General features: G+C 43.3%; 1 protein-coding gene across 41 annotated transcripts in view; it reads left to right on the top strand.

The window, feature by feature from the left end:
- The window catches only part of LOC126918722 (twitchin), a 77,793-nt gene that overhangs the window by 49,092 nt on the left and 8,790 nt on the right, over positions 1-19,911 (top strand). For all 41 annotated transcript variants that reach the window (XM_050726973.1, XM_050726971.1, XM_050726965.1 and 38 more), the window contains 35 exons: positions 2-283; positions 679-978; positions 1,194-1,496; positions 1,605-2,192; positions 2,355-2,657; positions 2,918-3,219; positions 3,561-4,146; positions 4,302-4,576; positions 4,700-5,006; positions 5,152-6,033; positions 6,255-6,554; positions 6,752-7,033; positions 7,167-7,466; positions 7,591-7,893; positions 8,228-8,686; positions 8,888-9,010; positions 9,093-9,980; positions 10,751-11,053; positions 11,134-12,015; positions 12,157-12,412; positions 12,575-12,900; positions 13,099-13,401; positions 13,605-13,989; positions 14,076-14,281; positions 14,391-14,851; positions 14,952-15,486; positions 15,789-15,983; positions 16,097-16,580; positions 16,739-16,991; positions 17,227-17,561; positions 17,652-17,767; positions 17,933-18,217; positions 18,404-18,543; positions 18,696-18,959; positions 19,228-19,844. In XM_050726973.1, the coding sequence (XP_050582930.1) occupies positions 2-283; positions 679-978; positions 1,194-1,496; positions 1,605-2,192; positions 2,355-2,657; positions 2,918-3,219; positions 3,561-4,146; positions 4,302-4,576; positions 4,700-5,006; positions 5,152-6,033; positions 6,255-6,554; positions 6,752-7,033; positions 7,167-7,466; positions 7,591-7,893; positions 8,228-8,686; positions 8,888-9,010; positions 9,093-9,980; positions 10,751-11,053; positions 11,134-12,015; positions 12,157-12,412; positions 12,575-12,900; positions 13,099-13,401; positions 13,605-13,989; positions 14,076-14,281; positions 14,391-14,851; positions 14,952-15,486; positions 15,789-15,983; positions 16,097-16,580; positions 16,739-16,991; positions 17,227-17,561; positions 17,652-17,767; positions 17,933-18,217; positions 18,404-18,543; positions 18,696-18,959; positions 19,228-19,844 (13,129 nt within the window). The remainder of the gene's footprint in view (position 1; positions 284-678; positions 979-1,193; positions 1,497-1,604; positions 2,193-2,354; positions 2,658-2,917; positions 3,220-3,560; positions 4,147-4,301; positions 4,577-4,699; positions 5,007-5,151; positions 6,034-6,254; positions 6,555-6,751; positions 7,034-7,166; positions 7,467-7,590; positions 7,894-8,227; positions 8,687-8,887; positions 9,011-9,092; positions 9,981-10,750; positions 11,054-11,133; positions 12,016-12,156; positions 12,413-12,574; positions 12,901-13,098; positions 13,402-13,604; positions 13,990-14,075; positions 14,282-14,390; positions 14,852-14,951; positions 15,487-15,788; positions 15,984-16,096; positions 16,581-16,738; positions 16,992-17,226; positions 17,562-17,651; positions 17,768-17,932; positions 18,218-18,403; positions 18,544-18,695; positions 18,960-19,227; positions 19,845-19,911) is intronic.

Below are 19,911 nucleotides of genomic sequence, written 5' to 3'. Positions count from 1 at the left end.
GTGAAACCAAGAATCGATCGTACAAACTTGAAGCCTATCACCGTACGAGCTGGCAAACCAGTCAAATACGACGTGGACGTTCGCGGTGAACCACCTCCAGAAATCACCTGGTACCACAAAAACCAAGAAGTTAAAACTGGTGAAAATATCGAAATCGTCAATGTCGATTACAACACAAAACTTAGTATTACCGATAGCGTACGTAAAAATACTGGAGTGTGGAAGATCAAGGCTGTAAACGCACACGGTGAAGACGAAGCCGAGGTCGAAATTACTATACTTTGTAAGTTTAACTTTGATGTTCGATCCTTAACGATGCAATTTTATGGAGCATTCCTTATAGAAGAAAATTATTGAAAACTGGCAGAAAATATACCGAAGAAGTATTCAAAACTAATGACTGTATTTCATCAGTAATGATTTGGACACGCTATTAATTTTAGTAATTCACCAGTGCTCACCAGTACTAAGTAACTGAAATTATTAATCAGTAGAAAATAATCTAAATTACTGGAAGCTAAGTAATACCAGCTACCAGAATTCAGCAATACACCATTCAGAAACTCTAATATATTACTTACAACGCAATAATCTTTCTCTTTAAGGAATGATAGTATCTGTTTATATGATAATACCTGATAATACCTACGTAATATACATGACTATAAATGTTAATAGCGTCTCCTGGAAAACCAGAGGGTCCTTTGAAAGTGTCCGATGTCACGAAGAGCGGTTGCAAATTGAAATGGGGAAAACCAGAAGACGACGGTGGTAAACCTATTACTGGGTATGTAGTGGAGAAACTAGACAAATCCACCGGAAGATGGGTCCCGGTTGGACGCACTTCAGATACCGAAATGGACGTTAAAGGCCTCCAAGAAGGTCACGAATATGAATTCCGAGTGAAAGCGGTTAACGAAGAAGGCGAATCCGAACCATTAGTCACTGATAGCACGACCCTTGCAAAGAATCCTTATGGTAAGACGATACTTTATACTTCACATTTCACACAATGCTGTAGATTGATCATCTTTAATCATTAATTTGTTATTAGTATGTTCTTATATTTTAATAAAATGTGTGCATTGTTAACACAAACCAACCAAAGTATCATCAACATTCTGACATAGTAGACATTCATAGGGTATTTTTAAACGAATGAGGAAAAAATTGATCATCCGAACAATTTTTAGACGTATCTAGTAAGCCTGGTGTACCAGAGTTGGAAGATTGGGACGTGGATCGTGTCGATTTAAAATGGGAACCACCAAAAGATACGGGAGGTGCACCTATTACGGGTTACATAATAGAAATGAAAGAGAAACCATCGACAAATTGGGTAGAAGCTACCGTAACTCAATCACCGCAACCAAAGGGGCGCGTCACAGGCCTTAAAAAGGGCTCTGTTTATCAATTCCGTGTGCGTGCTGTTAACAAAGCTGGACCATCCGAACCAAGCGACTCAACCAAGCCACATGTTGCAAAGGCGCGATTCTGTAAGTATCTTTCAGCAACATATTGCTAATATATTTTGCATATTTGCATTTGCAATCTGCTCAATGCAACAGATTCGGAGATGTTACTATTTAATTTTCGATTTTCAGTGAAACCACACATCAACCGTGACAAATTGCAAACGATCAAAGTGAGAGCCGGTCAAACGGTGAAACTGGAAGTCGACATCGAAGGTGAACCACCACCAACCGTCACCTGGAGCTTCGGTGGTGCAGAGCTGCAAACCGGAGCCAACGTGAAAATCGACAACGAAGATTATCTGACAAAGATTCAGTTGACCAACACTAGTCGCAAGCTCAGTGGCAAATACACCATCAAGGCTGTGAACGATTCCGGACAGGACGAGGCTGACGTTGAAATTATGATTCTCGATAAGCCTGGAAAACCAGAAGGTCCGTTGGAAGTGACAGATATTCACAAGGAGGGATGCAAATTAAAGTGGAACAAACCGAGAGACGACGGTGGTTTGCCACTGTCTAATTACTTGGTGGAGAAAATGGATACGACTACAGGTCGATGGGTATCCGCTGGGATGGTTGATCCTGAAAAAACAGAGGTCACTCTTACCGGTTTGGAACCTGGAAAGAGATACGAGTTCCGCGTCAAGGCTGTAAACGAGGAAGGAGAATCCGAACCTTTGCAAACAGATGTTCCCATCATCGCTAAAAATCCTTATGGTATGAAGAATTACTTGAAAAATTTTAGATTTTTATTTCTCACGGTGATTGGATAACGTGTTTGTTTCTTCTCCGGGTTTCGATCGTGTTTTTAATTGTTAAAATTAGGTAATTAGCTTTCTAAAAGATGCGTCGTAACAATGCTTAAACTTGAACCTTCAGATCCGCCTGCTCCGCCTGGTCTACCAGAGATCATCGATTGGGCCGAGAACATGGTGAAACTGAAGTGGGAGCCGCCAATTCGAGACGGCGGTGCACCTATCACAGGATACATAATCGAAATGAAAGATAAATTTGGTACCGCCTTTGTAAAGGCTGCAGAGGTCGATGGTCCAGTTTGTACAGGAACAGTGACCCGACTAGAAGAAGGAAATCAATATCAGTTCAGAGTTCGAGCAGTAAATAAGGCTGGTCCTGGTGAACCTAGTGAGGCTACCAATCCTCACACTGCCAAGGCTCGTTGGCGTGAGTATAATCTTAATATTATTCGAATTAAATATTTTACGCTTATAGCAAAATTCCACTTGAATCTAAACTTATCTGAGGAAAATACAATGGTTACCATTGCGCATTATTTTTGCTGATATCAAAAATGCTGAAGATCGCTTAGAATCTATGGAATTATACATATAATATTTAACATAATAAAAAACATCACGGAAGAGGAATTGCTAATCGATAAGTTAATCGAGCAATAACAAAAATTTCGTTTCGTCCTGTTACAGTGAAACCATTCATCGATCGTACCAATTTGCAACCGATAACTGTAAAAGTTGGTCTCACCGTAACCTTGGACGTGAATATCATCGGTGAGCCACCACCAAATGTAACTTGGTACTTTAAAGAGAAAGAACTTAAGTCGGACGATACGATCCGTATCGACAACATTGACTACAATAGCAAATTCTTCATCCTGAAGACTAAGAGGGCTCATACCGGAAAATACGTAATTAAAGCAAAGAACGAAGTAGGCGAGGACAGTGCCGATGTCGAAATAATCGTCATCGGTAAACCAAGCAAACCAAAAGTACGTATTTTATTGAAAACATTTCTACATTTCCATCCCCTATTTGCATAGCAGGGTATAAAGTAACAATTTGGAATACAATTTCGTAGAAATTATTAGAACTACGAATACCTATCTGACATTATTGAAATCACAATAATTACTCGTAATAAGTAATATTCGAATTCATTCAATGAAAATCCCTTATCTAGAGTTAGCTGTAACCCTACACGAATTCGATAGTAAGGCATAATTCTAAATTTAAAGAATCACACTCTTTCGAAAAGCTACAAATAAATTATATTCTTTAAAAATTATAAGACTTCTAGCCAGTGAAGAATTACCATTTTTTTGCGTTACAGGGTCCTCTCGAAATCTCCGACGTGAATAAACACGGTTGCAAATTGAAATGGGAGAAACCCGACGACGATGGCGGTGTGCCAGTCGAATACTATGAGATCGAGAAGTTAGATCCTCTTACCGGACAATGGATTCCTTGTGCGAAATCCGTGGAACCGGAAGTTACGGTAACCGGACTCCAGGAAGGCAAGCCGTACAAATTCCGTGTGAAAGCGGTAAATCGCGAAGGTGAATCCGACGACTTGGAAGCGGACAAGTCTATCATAGCCAAAAATCCGTTCGACGAGCCTGGCAAACCTGGTCGTCCAGAAATCAGAAACTGGGACAAGGACTTTGTTGACCTTGAATGGACAGCACCGAAAGACGATGGCGGTGCTCCAATTGAGAAATATATCGTGCAGATGAGAGATAAAGAAGGACGGCAATGGATAGACGTTGCTAATGTTCTTGGAGATCGCACTACTGCCAAGGTCACTGATGGCATCCAGGAAGGTCACGAGTATGAGTTCAGAGTAGTTGCTGTCAATAGAGCCGGGCCCGGTGAACCCAGCGATACCTCGAAGAGCGTTGTGGCTAAACCGCGATTCTGTAAGTGTATAGGTCATAGTATACTGTTTTACAACTAAACTCATTCAAGGAAGTTCGTAGAATCTGTTTAAGAATTACACGTCTCTTCTTTCCTATCAAATTTCCTATATATTGTCTGATACTGATAAATTCTTTTTCTTTTTCATCGCGTAAAGTGGCACCACGTATCGATCGCAAAAACCTACAGAAGAAGATTATGCGAACGGGACAAATGTTACGAATCGAAGCAGATATACAAGGTGAACCACCACCAGTCATTACTTGGAAGCTCAAGGACGCTGTGCTTAAGAGCATGGACCGTCTTAAGATCGAAAATGAAGACTATCACACCACTTTCATTATAAGCAAATTACAAAGATCGGATGCTGGAACTTACACTGTTATTGCCAAGAACGACAGCGGCACCGATCAAGTCGATGTCGAGCTCCAGGTACGTTAAGATACTACTCTGATAGTTTTGAGTAGCGTACATAGATAGATAGATAGAGAGAGAGAGAGAGAGAGAGAACTTGTAAAAAGAAAAGAACAAACGATAAATTATTTTTCCTTCCAGGTATTGAGCAAACCTGGCAAACCAAAGGGACCGCTCGAGGTGTCAGACGTGACCGCAGAGGGATGCAAATTGAAATGGGACAAACCCGACGACGACGGTGGCGAGCCAGTCGATCATTATGTCATTGAAAGGATGGACGTTGATACCGGAAGGTGGGTACCTTGTGGCACGAGCAAGACTCCAGAAGCAGACATCAGCGGCCTCAACGAAGGCAAAGACTACATGTTCCGCGTGAAGGCTGTCAATTCCGAAGGTGAATCCGAACCATTGGAGACAGCGATTCCAACCACTGCCAAGAACCCTTACAGTAAGTAGATGTTATTTCAACTTCGGTATACGGGGGATTCTCAAGCTTTTCTACTTAAATTTGTACCACCATGATATACAATACCTTCTCTTTCAAATTTCTGGCCATTCAGTACAATTTTTATAATTTTGCTGCGTTATCGTAGCCGAGCCAGACGCTCCAGGCAAGCCCGATCTAAAGGATTGGTCGAAGCACCACGTAGACCTCAAATGGAAAGCGCCAAAGAAGGATGGCGGTGCGCCGATCGAGAAGTACATCATCGAAAAGAAAGATCAATACGGCAAATGGCAGAAGGCGGCTGAAGTTCCTGGAAACAAAACAGAAGGTAGAGTCGAGGATCTCGTTGAAGGACAGAAGTATCAGTTCCGTGTGAAAGCGGTGAACAAAGGTGGTCAGAGCAAACCCAGTGAACCAAGCGACAGTCTAGTAGCCAAGGATCGTTACGCAGCGCCGAAGATCGATCGTACCAACTTGAAAGATCTAACGATCAAAGCCGGCACTCACATTCGATTAGACGTGAAAGTTACCGGTGAACCACCTCCAACGAAAACATGGTTCTTGAACAAAGCCAAGCAGGAGTCTGCCGGCGTGGTGACTATCGAATTGGAAGATTACAAAACCAAGTTCTTGGTATCGTCCGCTAGCAGAGCCCACACTGGCACGTTGACGCTGAAAGCAGAGAACAGCTCTGGAAAAGATGAAGCGTCGATCGAGATTTTGGTCTTGGACAAACCTAGCAAACCAGAAGGCCCGCTTAAAGTATCCGACGTGCACAAAGAAGGATGCACACTGAAATGGAGTCCACCCCTGGATGATGGTGGCACGCCGCTGGATCATTACGTGGTCGAGAAAATGGACACGGAAACAGGAAGATGGATTCCAGTGGGACGCACGAAGGAACCTACTATGGTAGTGGAAAATTTGGTACCTGGTCAGGAATACAAGTTCCGAGTTAGCGCTGTGAATGCTGAAGGCGAATCGGAACCTTTGGAAACTGAACACGGAATCGTAGCCAAGAATCCCTTCGGTTAGTATTTCAAACATTTATTGATTTATAATATTAATTATATATTTCTTATAATTCGTCGTATTTTTTATTTTAACGTCGATTTTCTTTACCGACGTTCGATAATGATGGTTTAAATTTAAGTTTCGAAACAATCCGAAGTGTTTCAAAGCACATCGTTGTATTTTCAAAATTGAAAAAAGAAAAAACACTGAAGATCAATCACCACATTCGTTTTATAGACGAACCTGGGCCACCTGGTCGACCAGAGGCAACCGATTGGGACAAGGATCACATAGACCTAAGATGGACTCCACCCTTAACCGATGGTGGATCTCCAATCACTGGATACATAATTGAGAAGCGCGAGAAAGACAGTCCACGATGGATAAAGGCTTGCGAAACCGGACCTGATTGCAAAGGACGCGTCGATAATCTCGACGAGGGTGTCGAGTACGAGTTCCGCGTGAAAGCTGTTAACATTGCTGGTCCCGGTGAACCATCCGAAACCAGCAAACCGATTACAGCCAAGAGTCGACGACGTAAGAATTTTTCTAATTTTTATGCAATCGATCGAGTCGTATAGAAGCTACACTGATCAATTCCGTATAAAAAGTTGAACGCTAATCACATACTCGGTTAAAAACAGAAAATACAATCGAGATCAGTTTGACTCCTAAGAAACTGTATTATCGATCGTCTCGACTGAAGTACCGATTGATCGATTGTTTTCCAACAGTTGCACCTAAGATCGACAGGAAGAACTTACGCGACATCACAGTACGCGAGAACGAAGGATTCCACTTCGACGTGAAAATCATCGGTGAACCACCGCCAGATGTTACATGGGTTCTCAACAACAAGAGTATTCAACAAACAACGTTCCGCAGGATACAGAACGTTCCATACAATACCAAGTTCTTTAACGACAAACCCGAACGAAAAGACAGCGGCATTTATAAGATCACAGCTGTCAATCAGTATGGATCCGACACTGCGGAAGTCGAAGTCACCGTTGTCTGTACGTGTTCATTTATTTCGTTGTTTCGAATTAGAGTCGAGCGTTATTTCGATAAATATCGTCTCGAATAAATATATTTATCTAAATTTGTATAAACTTGCGCAACTTACTTACGCCTATGGTTCTTTCGCAGCTAAACCTGCCAAACCAGAAGGACCACTGGAAGTGTCCGATATTCACGCAGAAGGATGCACGCTCAAGTGGAAAAAACCAAAGGACGACGGTGGAGAACCCATCGAGGGATACCTCGTGGAGAAATTCGATCCAGACACTGGTGTTTGGTTACCAGTCGGCAAGACGACAGGACCGGAAATGAAGGTGGAAGGACTGACACCTGGACACGAATACAAGTTCAGAGTGAAGGCGCTTAACAAAGAAGGAGAATCGGAACCACTGGAAACATTCAGCTCGATCGTAGCGAAAGATCCATTCAGTAAGTGAAATTATTGGATTCTAATTGCCCGTAAATTAATCATTCCATTCTGCAACGATACAGACGAACGAACGAACGAGCTTAGAAGCCTCGCAAGAAATTTAACAGTGACAACTTCTTTCAGCTGTACCAAGTCCTCCTGGTGCGCCGGAACCAGTCGATTGGACCGCTAACCAGGTTGAGCTTACATGGAAAGAACCGGTCAGCGATGGTGGATCACCCATTACCGGCTACATCATCGAAAAGAAAGACAAATACAGTACAATGTGGGAAAAGGCTTTGGAAATCGAAGTACCGACCACGAAGGGTCTCGTTCATGGGCTCATCGAGGGTAACGATTATCTGTTCCGCGTGATAGCTGTAAACAAAGCCGGACAGTCAGAGCCTAGCGATACCAGCAAGACGTTCACCGCTAAACCACGCTATCGTAAGTATTTCGTTATTAATTTCAATGCGCTAACGTTACTTTACATTTTTCAATAAGGTTACGTTTTCACGTTACCTCGTTATCGATTTAACGAAGTGTATCGAGTTTCGAAGAATCTATCTTTCAATGATCGTGGCAACGATCCAACTTACCATCGCTTTGTATCCCTGAGACAAAAGAAGCAGTATCCTCGTCGCAAATATAATATCATACATAATTTCCGGATAGACATCATTAACGATAACGCACCCAATGCTCTATAAATAATCATCAGTGAAATCGATTTTTGGCACTTGATCGAGCGATGGCTTACATATAAATTTCATTTCGACAGTGGCACCCAAGATCGATCGGCGCAATCTGCGTGATGTTACTCTGTCGGCTGGTTCGTTACTGAGATTCGATGCTAATGTGATCGGCGAGCCTCCACCACACATCGAGTGGCGATACGGAGCTATTCCTCTGCATTCCGATAGGAAAGTGCAGATAGACAATTCCGATTATAGCACCAAATTCAGCATTCGTCCTGTGTCGCGCGACGACAGCGGCGATTACAGCGTCACAGCCACCAATTCCTCTGGAAGGGATTCTGTCACCATACAAGTCACAGTCACGGACAAACCAATGCCACCAGAAGGTCCGCTTCAAGTAACTGATGTTCACAAAGAGGGATGCAAGTTGAAATGGAAGAGACCGAAAGACGATGGTGGCACCCCGATCGAGTACTATCAAGTGGACAAAATGGACCCAGAGACTGGATGCTGGGTGCCTTGCGGCCGATCTACCGAACCTAGTAAGTCCCATAATTATTTCAGATTATATATTTATAATTTTAACCATGTAATTGAAAGGCATTCTTTTAAAAAGTCGCTTCCTCGAAGCTTGTATTTCATAGATCGATGTTACACGTACAATTTTTAATATTATAATCATATTATACAGAAATATCGTTGTAATGTCAGATAAACGAATAAACTTTCTTGTGTTTCAATAGATCTGGAGGTAAGCGGACTGACACCGGGCAAAGAATATCTGTTCCGAGTTAGCGCGGTAAATGCCGAGGGAGAGTCTAAACCTCTGGAAGCGGAACAAACGATCATAGCTAAGAATCCATTCGGTGAGTATTTATCTGCTTGCAACGTTAACGAGGTCGTTCGTCGTCGACATTTTTAATTACGTTTATTATTGTAAATTCTTAGACGAACCAGATAAACCAGGCGATCTGCGTGTTACCGATTGGGACAAGGACCACGTCGATCTCGCATGGACACCGCCAGCGAACGACGGTGGCTCGCCTATTACTGGCTACATAATCGAGAAGAAAGACAAATACGGCGAATGGGAGAAGGCCGTAGAAGTACCAGCGGATGAAACGTCAGCCACAGTCCCTGACTTGATAGAAGGTCAGCCTTACGAGTTCCGCGTGCGAGCCGTAAACAAGGCTGGCCCTGGCGAACCTTCGGATCCGACGCCAACGATCATTGCCAAGCCGCGAAACCTAGCACCGAAGATCGATCGTACGAATTTGGTGGAGGTCAGAATCAAAGCTGGTCAAAACTTCAGCTTCGACGTGAAGGTTTCGGGTGAACCTCCTCCAACCACGAAATGGATGTTGGGAAAGCGCGAGGTGCGACCGACAGAGCGTATAAAAGTAAAGCACGTGGATTACAACACGACTCTCAGCGTCAGAAATGCTACCAGAGCGGAATCTGGAAGATACACTATCACCGCCGAGAATATAAATGGCATGGACGAAGCAGTTGTCAAGGTAACGGTTCTGGACAAACCGAGTCCACCTCAAGGACCGCTCAGAGCATCTGACGTGCACGCGGAAGGATGCAAATTATCATGGAAACCACCGGAAGACGACGGTGGCCAACCAATCGACAAATACGTCGTGGAAAAGATGGACGAAGCGACTGGCCGCTGGGTACCTGCAGGAGAGACGGATGGACCGCAGACCTCGTTGCAGGTTGAAGGACTTACGCCAGGTCACAAGTACAAGTTCAGAGTCCGCGCGGTTAATAAGCAAGGCAAATCGGAACCGCTCACGGCTATGCAGGGCATCGAAGCGAAGAATCCATTCGGTGAGTGTGAGCTTTCATTCGATAGTTTACGCAGGTTCGTAATCTCATGAATGGAAGTAAAGAAATATTAGGTCGCTGCATGAGAAATTCATTCATAGTGGCTACAATAAGTACTTGTACGCCATTGTCTTTATCGTACCGTTTATATATCAATTGATTAGATTCAAGTATAATAAGTCTTGTATTATTTTGTATATAAAGGATATGATATTAAAAAATATCTCAAATATCCAATGTAGAATTCTCGACGTAATTTTTAATAGGAGAAACTGTGGTGAATATCAAACGTGTTGCTTTAAATGACGAAGCTAGTGAATACTTGTGATAGCCAGATATATTTAAAAATCACACTGAGTACAAAAATACAGAGTTAGTATAGTACGTCGTAATCATCGCAGGTTCAATGCTACTCGCTATAAGGATACTGGATAATGAATAATGAATGTCCTAGAGAGAGTTGGTCTATTTATACCGGAAAGTTTGAATTCGACTCCGGTTGCCGGTTGTACGTAGCGGCGATATTGTTTTATCCGGAGTTTGTTTACTTCTAAATCTCGTACATCAGAACGGTGTCAATACCCGAGGCAAAATAATAACACGAGTCACTCTCGATCCGAATCGTCCTATGACTCATGTGCCGCTACAAAACAAATCTCCATTCAGATGTTATTTCTTTACTTATTTTTATAAGGATATAGATTTACGTAAAAATCTACAATCTCGTTATACCTTAGATCGCTTCTCTTATTAAACATAATTATTATCTTTAGACGAGCCGGGAAAACCTGGCACTCCGACCGTCAGCGACTACGACTCGGACTTTGTCGAACTTCAATGGGATCGCCCGCAAGAAGATGGTGGTTCACCTATTACTGGTTACATCATAGAGAAACGAGACAAATATAGTCCTACCTGGGAGAAATGCGCAGAGGTCGAGGGTGACGTAAATCGTGGAAGAGTGCCCGATCTCGTGGAGGGCACGCATTATGAATTCCGCGTTAGAGCTGTTAACAAAGCTGGCCCCGGTGAACCCTCTGACGCTTCTAAATCCCACTTGGCTCGGCCTAAGAACCGTAATTATCTCTTTATCTCTTTTCTTCCCCTCCTCCCTCGTCAAAGGTATATATGTCGATAAAAAAATGTTCATTTTCAGTTGCACCGAAGATCGACAGGAAGTACATGCTGGATGTAAAAGTGAAAGCCGGTGGCTTCTACGACTTCGACGTTCCTGTTATCGGCGAACCGCCACCAACCAAACAATGGTCGCTGAAGGGCACGATACTCGTGCCGAGCGATCGCATCAAGATCATAAACGAAGACTACAACACCAAAGTTCGTGTGATCGAAGCGAAACGTTCCGATGCAGGCGTGTACACTCTGGAAGCGAAGAACATCAACGGCAAAGACAGTGCCACCTTAACTGTGAACGTCCTCGACATTCCAGCACCACCGGAAGGTCCTTTAAGGATCGACAACGTGACAAAGAACGGTTGCGACCTGAAATGGCGCCCACCGAAAGACGATGGTGGTTCAGAAATTCTATATTACCAGGTGGAGAAGATGGATACAGAGAACATGAGATGGGTGCCAGTAGCGGAAGCTTCCTCGACTTATGCACACGTGGATCACCTGATCGAAGGCCATGACTATCAGTTCCGTGTGCGTGCTGTAAACAAACAAGGTGAATCGTTGCCACTCACTGGTATGGATACCATTACTGCGAAAGATCCGTACGACAAGCCTGACAAACCTGGAACACCTGTTGCCACTGATTGGGACAAGGATCACGTCGACTTGGAATGGACACGACCGAAAAAAGATGGTGGTTCACCTATTACAGGATATATCATCGAAAAGAAACCTCGTTTCGGCACGTGGGAGAAGGCTTTGGAAATCGATGGAACTAAAACTAGCGCCAGGGTACCAGACCTCGTTGAAGGACAAGAATATGAGTTTAGGGTCATCGCTGTTAATAAAGCTGGTCCTGGCGAGCCATCCGAAGCTTCTTCCCCTATCGTTGCAAAACCACGTTTCCGTAAGTAAAGAATTCCTTTCTTCTTTTTTCTGTGTAAAATGTACTTTCAAACTTAAACACCACGTTCAAATTTAATTTTATTTAACTTTACTTAAGTTTATCTTTTGAACAAAGAGTATATGTATGATCATTTTCTCACAGTTGCTCCATCCTTCGATCCACATGCACTGAGCGACTTGGTTGTTCGAGCTGGACAGAAGATCAGCTACATCATCCCTATCCAAGCATCGCCTAAACCTACAGCCACTTGGACCCTGGACGGAGAAGTGATTATGGCCGATTCTCGCCATGAAATGTATACTACACATACCGAAACCACCTTTGAGATTCCATTCTCTGTTCGCTCTGACACTGGCCGTTACGCTCTCACTTTGGAGAACGAACACGGGAAATTCAGGTAATTTCGAATCTATGATAACTAGACTGTAGGTGTTTATGTAAATTCAAATTTTTATGACAAAGTGGAACTTAAGTGTAGTAGGACTCCGTTTATACGATCTCTATAACGAACTTCTGTTTATTTTAGTATAGTTAGATAAAGCGAAATAAAATGTTTCAGTTCGAGCGCCAGAGTCACCGTCCTCGACAGACCATCACCACCACAGAAACCGCTCGAGATCAGCAAAATCACCAAGGAAGGTTGTCACTTAGCCTGGGGCCATCCGTTGGACGATGGTGGCAGCCCCATATTGCACTATATTATCGAAAAAATGGATCTGTCGCGAGGCACGTGGTCCGATGCTGGCATGAGCACGATATTGAGCCACGAAGTAGCGCGACTGACGCATCGCAAGGAGTATCTCTTCCGTGTGAAAGCTGTCAACACCATTGGAGAATCCGATCCTCTCGAAGCACCAAAGAGCATCATCGCTAAGAATTTGTTCGGTTAGTGTTCGACTATGAACGATTCAAAGATTTCTAATTATTTGTATGATAAAAAATGGCCTATCAAACATCAATTATAGTAGTAAATTCCTTAAAAAACGGAATGATGTAAATTACAAGGAAAACAAGGAGAAATCACACTCTAAAAGTTAACAAGAAGTTCACAGATCTAATAGAAATACGATTTTGTATTTGTAGACGAACCCGACGCTCCTGGAAGACCACAGATCACAGATTGGGACAGAGATCACGTCGATCTGCAATGGCCAGCACCAAGCAACGATGGTGGTTCTCCCATTACAGAATACATCGTCCAGAAGAAAGAAAAGGGTAGTCCATACTGGGTCAACGCGGTTCACGTTCCACCAAATCAGACAAATACAACTGTGCCTGACTTAACGGAAGGACAAGAATACGAATTCCGTGTAATTGCTGTTAACGCTGCTGGACAATCAGAACCATCGGAGCCAAGCGATCTCATCACTGCCAAACCTCGTTACTGTGAGTATATTTTTACTGTATTCGTTATTTCTCGATTGTTATTAAGTATTCTTTATAATACATATGTAAAGAATGAAATAAATCTCTATTTAGATTCAATTTCTATGTACTCGTAAAAATATTAATTTGCATAAACATCCACAGCCTAATTATTACAAAGAACTATCCAAACATTTTATTAATAAAATAATTCAATATTTTAGTGGCTCCAAAGATCAAGACGCCTTTGCAAGACATTCGAATCAAGGCTGGTCTCATCTTCCACGTCGACATCGACTTCGTCGGTGAACCAACTCCGGAAGTTACCTGGACCGTTGGAAGTCGCGATCTACTGACCACCGATAGAACAACTGTTACCTCGATCGGTTATCACACCATTGTTCATACTGTTAACGCTCAAAGATCCGATTCCGGATTGTATCACTTGTTGTTGAAGAACAGCAGCGGAATAGACGAAGGTAGCTTCCAAGTTATCGTTCTCGACAGACCTGGTCCACCAGAAGGTCCTCTGCAGTACGAAGAAATTACAAGCCAGTCGGTTACCTTGTCATGGAAACCACCTAAAGATAACGGTGGTAGCGAGATCACGTGAGTACCGACGTCTTAAATTGACGATTTGACGAAACAAAGTGATAAGCGTAAAATAATACAACGCTTTTTGCGATCCTTTTTAGTGGATACGTAATCGAGAAACGTGACTTGACCCATGGTGGTGGCTGGGTACCAGCTGTCACTCACGTCAATCCCAAGTATAATCACGCCACAGTACCGAGATTGCTGGAAGGTACGACTTACGAGTTCAGGGTATGCGCGGAGAATCTTCAAGGCCGCTCAGATCCTTTGACTACAGATCACTCGATCGTCGCCAAGAACCAATTCGGTAAATTCTCTACTCTATCATCGGATATGTATACTACGGCTCATAAGTATTATTACACTTGCCGATTATATTTACTGGAAAACCCTAACAAATTGTTTGTTCTATTCAGTTGTGCCTGGACAACCTGGAAAGCCAGAATGTGTCGACGCGGACAAAGACCACATCAAGATCAAATGGTTGGCACCGATCAGCAACGGTGGATCGAAGATCATCGGTTACGACGTGGAACGGCGCGATCGCGCAACTGGCCGCTGGTTGAAATTGACCAAAGAGCCAGCGAGATATGCTGAATATTATGACGACCATGTGACCGAAGGTCATCAATACGAATACCGAGTAACTGCTATAAACGCCGCTGGCTCGGGCAAACCTAGCGACACGTCCTCCGTATTCATCGCGAAACCGATGAAAGAGAAACCGAAATTGAATTTGGACGCGCTGATTGGACGCAAGATCAAGGTGCGTGCCGGAGAACCCATCAATGTTAACATTCCATTGTCCGGAGCGCCAACTCCCACTATCGAATGGACCAAAGACTCGAAGCCTCTCCTCGAAACTCTTCGAATATCGGTAAGCAAATAGTTTAACTTTAGTTCAGATCTGTTGCGTATGAGTATCGACTCATGCAAATCAATAATATCTCAACCGTTAATTTTCTAATAACTTTCAGACCGAAACCAAGAGCGATCGCACGAATTTGTTGGTCGAAAAATCGGTCCGGGAAGATGGCGGTATTTACACAGTCACAGCGACGAACGAGCATGGAAAAGATTCAGCCGACATCGAGGTTATCGTGGTCGATAGACCAGGACCGCCTCAAGGTCCCCTACAATACACTGGCACCACGCAGGAGTCCGTGTCCTTATCCTGGAACAAACCTCTGGATGATGGTGGATCCGACGTCACCAACTACATCGTTGAGGTATCGGAGTATGGAGCCGATAACTGGCGTCAAACACCGGGATACTGCCCGAGAACAAGCTACACCGCCAAAGGTCTTACCGAGGGCAAGAAATACGTGTTCAGAGTGCGAGCTGAAAATATGTACGGTGTGTCTGAACCACTGGAAGGCAAACCAGTCGTCGCCAAGAGTCCATACGATCCACCAGATGCACCCAGTCAACCCGAAATCCTTGGATACACACCCAACAGCTGTAGTCTTTTGTGGAATCCACCGCTCAATACTGGTGGCAAACCTATTACCGGTGAGACGTCATTCTTTTCTTTTCTTCTATATAACTAAATATAATATAACCAAAGAAAGTGATCAAAATAGAGGTCTGTTTCATTTGTTAAATATCATAACGAGTATACTATTTTGGATATTTTCTACAGTTTTGCATTTAGGAGCATTGTCATGCTTTTAAAATCATGTTCTAGTATTACGCGACAAATTCCATCTGCTCCTCCTGTTTGTAATTTTCTAATTAAATTACATTCTGTTAAATTATTACTATATGTATATTAATTTATGTATAAATTTACCGATTAATTCTCCTGCCTACAGGATATTATGTGGAAAGACGAGAACGGGGTGGCGAATGGCTCAAAGTCAACAACTATCCAACTCCGAATACGACATTCACGGTGCAAGATCTTCACGAAGGATCTAAATACGAATTCAGAGTTATTGCCGTCAATGAAGCTGGACCTGGTAAACCCAGTAAACCGACTGAACCTATTACCGCTGGACATCAACGTTGTAAGTATAACAAAATGGTTACTCGTTTCTTTCCCGCTACGGTCACGATGTTTCGACAGATCGTCGAAAGATAAGCGATTGTTCTCATATTCTGATCATCCAATGTATTTTAGTGCGTCCTGATGCTCCCGAGCCACCGAAACCTGACAGGATAACGAAAGATTCTGTAACGTTGAGCTGGCGACCACCACGTAGCGACGGTGGTGCTAAGATCAGAGGCTACATCGTCCAAATGAAGCAGAGAGGTCAGGATGAATGGGACGACGTTAATGGCGCTCTGATACCGACCAACGTGTACACGGTACCGAAACTCACCGAAGGCGAGGAGTACCTCTTCAGAGTGATCGCAGTGAACGACGTCGGTAACAGCGATCCAAGCCGACCAAGTAATCCCATCGTTATCGAGGAACAACCCAACAAACCTGTCATGGACCTCGGAGGAGTTCGCGACATCACTGTTCGCGCTGGTGAAGACTTCTCCATTCACGTGCCTTACATTGGCTTCCCCAAGCCCACTGCCACATGGTTTGCTAACGATGTTATCAAGGATGAGACAGATCCGCGTGTACATCAACAATTGGGCGACGACTATGCTAGGTATGTTTGTTAACTGTTCAATTGTGTAATAAATTCGTTAGTTGCTTAATGTCTTATTCTGAAGAATATCGTTGAAACGTTGCTTACCTGTAACAGACAAAAGACAACATATGATAATTAGTAACATGGATAAATATCGCGTATAATTTCTTCCACAGTCTTGTGGTAAAGAATGCGAAACGTTCGGACGGTGGACAGTACCGTCTACAGTTACGCAACTCTTCCGGCTTCGACACCGCCACTGTGAACGTTAAGGTTCTGGACCGTCCAAATCCACCTGTGAATCTTCACGCTGATGAATTTGGCGGAGATGCTCTCACGCTGTTCTGGAACCCACCGAAAGACAATGGAGGCGCCGATATCACCAACTACGTCGTTGAGAGACGAGAATCGAGGGGCACGTGGTCCAAGGTTTGTAGTCTAAAGCAGAGCTTTTCAGGTATACTATAGGATTTCTTTCCAGAGAAATCGTAAGACTTTTTGGTATCGGCTTTTCTGCGTCTGTCTACTTGTGATTCAAAAATATTTACCAGTTATTAAAATGAAAATTATTAGAATTAACTGAATCATGAGGTATTTAATGCGGTTCCTTGAAAAAAATTCTTCGAGATCCTTTTTTATTAACTTTCTTATATTATTATAACAGGTGAGCAGCTATGTGACGACACCGTTCTGTCGAGTAAGGAATCTAACAGTCGGAAACATGTACGAATTCCGCGTGATGGCTGAAAATCAATACGGTACTTCGGATCCTGTAACCACGATGGATCCGATCAAGGCCAGGCATCCATTCGATCCACCTGGAGCACCTGGAACTCCAAAAGGCGTTGAAACGACAGAAGATAGCATTACTATTACTTGGACCAAACCTCGTCACGATGGAGGTTCGCCTATCCTTGGTTATGTCATCGAAAAACGTTTGTTGAGCGAAGACAAATGGACGAAAGCCACACCATCTCTCGTTCATGAGACTACTTATAGGTAAAGCTTGTTTCGTGTCTTCGAACGATTGAAATTATACTCGATTATGAGAAACAAATTGAGAAACCTAAACCGTTTGAAATTTTATAGAGTAACTGGTCTGATAGAAAATCACGATTACGAATTCCGCGTCGCGGCAGAGAATGCTGCTGGACGAGGACCATGGAGTTCCAACTCTGACGTGATTAGAGCCAGTGCACCACCATGTAAGTATTCAAAGCATTTGCTCTTAGGCATATTTTATTTATATATCAGTAATTTTACTTAAGAATAGGTAGAGTTAAAAATCCATAATCTCGCTATTAAAAACGAAAGATGCTCAAAGTGATATCAAACTGTTGTGATTACGATTTTACTCGATTTTATTTCAGTCCCACCAAAGATCACGTCCGACCTCAGCATCCGTGACATGACGGTGATTGCCGGAGAACCGTTCACGATAACCGTTCCTTACACAGCGAATCCAAAACCAAGACCAAGCTGGTCCATCAACGGCGAGGAAGTCCTTACAGGCGAAAGAATCAAATTCGATACGACGGATGTCGCCTCACAATTCATCAATAAGAAAGCCAAGAGATCCGATACTGGAACGTACACGATCTACCTTACGAACACTGTTGGCACTGATTCTGCTTCGTGCAAGGTTCTCGTTGTGGGTAAGCATCAGCATGAAAGTTTCTTTTATTTTCACGCAAATACCTTGTTCAAAATAATTAAGCTGTCGTCACTACCAATGGTTTTATTGCGTCTGCTACTATAATTATTTTAAGCAGTTATAATTGTTTAGTTATGCTAAAAGAAACTTTAGAATCGAAGTACTTGACGACTGATTATATTCGTAGATAAACCATCTCCACCGCAAGGACCACTTGATATTTCTGATATCACTCCTGAAACTTGTACGTTGTCTTGGAAACCTCCGTTCGACGATGGCGGCTCACCCGTTACAAATTACGTCGTTGAAAAACTGGATCCGGCTGGCGTAAGTAACTTCTCTTTCTTCTTCTTTTTCTCTAAAAAAATTTTTGAAATTTTATCTATACCCGTACAACTATGTAACTATTAGATTACACATCGAACGATTTCCTTTCTTTCCTCTGATTAATTCTAAAATGCCATGTTGAATGATTTCAGTATTGGGTGAAACTCAGCAGTTTCGTAAGAAACACTCATTACGACGTAATCGGTCTTGAACCCAACCGTACGTACAACTTCCGTGTCCGTGCGGAGAACCAGTACGGAATATCAGAACCATTGCAAGCCGATGAACCAATTACCGCGAAATTCCCATTCACGGTACCCGAACCTCCTGGACAACCACGTGTTATCGATTGGGATACGTCGAACGCAACCGTTGTATGGACCCGACCAATATCCGATGGTGGATCTCGTATTCAGGTATGTATATTAATAACATCATTACTTGTAGATCTTTTAAGATGGAAATGAACTATGATGAATAAATCATACGGTAAAAGCTGACGAAAGACAGTATGAAAAATTGAAACAGTTTCTCCGATTAATTTGTCACTTTCTAAAACATTCGGAGCAGTTGTGGATCTCGATAGATCTGAATTTCCTCGATTGCAATGAAGCCGAATGATCGAGATTCCGCTCTATATTCGAAACAAAACAAAAATCAATCGATTGCTTTTTTTCTCTTTAGGGTTACAAGATCGAATTCCGCGATCCTGCAGACGATGCCACATGGAGAGTGGCGAACGACTACCTGGTCAAAGACACCACCTACATTTGTTACAATTTACTGAGCGGACACGAATACGAGTTTAGAATACGCGCGAAGAACGCAGCTGGCTTCAGCAAACCTAGCGCGCCATCAGCACCGTTCAAACTGAAGAGCAAATTCAACGTGCCTTCACCACCAGGCACACCACAGGTCGTGAAGGTTGGCAAGAACTACGTCGATCTCAAGTGGGAAGCTCCGATTTCCGACGGAGGCAGCCGCATCACCGGTTACGTGATCGAGAAACGCGAAGTCGGAAGCGCGCTTTGGGCAAAATGCAACGAATACAACGTCACCGACACAGAGTACACTGTTCTACATCTGATCGAACGAGGAGATTACGAATTCCGAATCTTCGCGGTGAACGCTGCGGGAAGATCCGAACCAAGTTCCTGCACCACGCCCGTCAAGATCTGCGAGGTGGAAGGTGGCGAGAAGCCAGAATTCGTCAGAACTCTGCCAATCAGCACGAACGTACCGCTCGGCAAAACTCTGGTCCTCGAATGCGAGGCCACAGGAAAACCACAACCGACCGCAAGGTTTGTTTCTTCGAAGCGTTTCCTACTCTTCAATTCGACACGCTATTTTTCGTTTCATATCGAACAC

This window comes from Bombus affinis, chromosome 7 (assembly GCF_024516045.1).
Source record: "Bombus affinis isolate iyBomAffi1 chromosome 7, iyBomAffi1.2, whole genome shotgun sequence".
Lineage (NCBI taxonomy): Eukaryota > Metazoa > Arthropoda > Insecta > Hymenoptera > Apidae > Bombus > Bombus affinis.
This window is presented reverse-complemented; position numbering and strand designations above follow the sequence as displayed.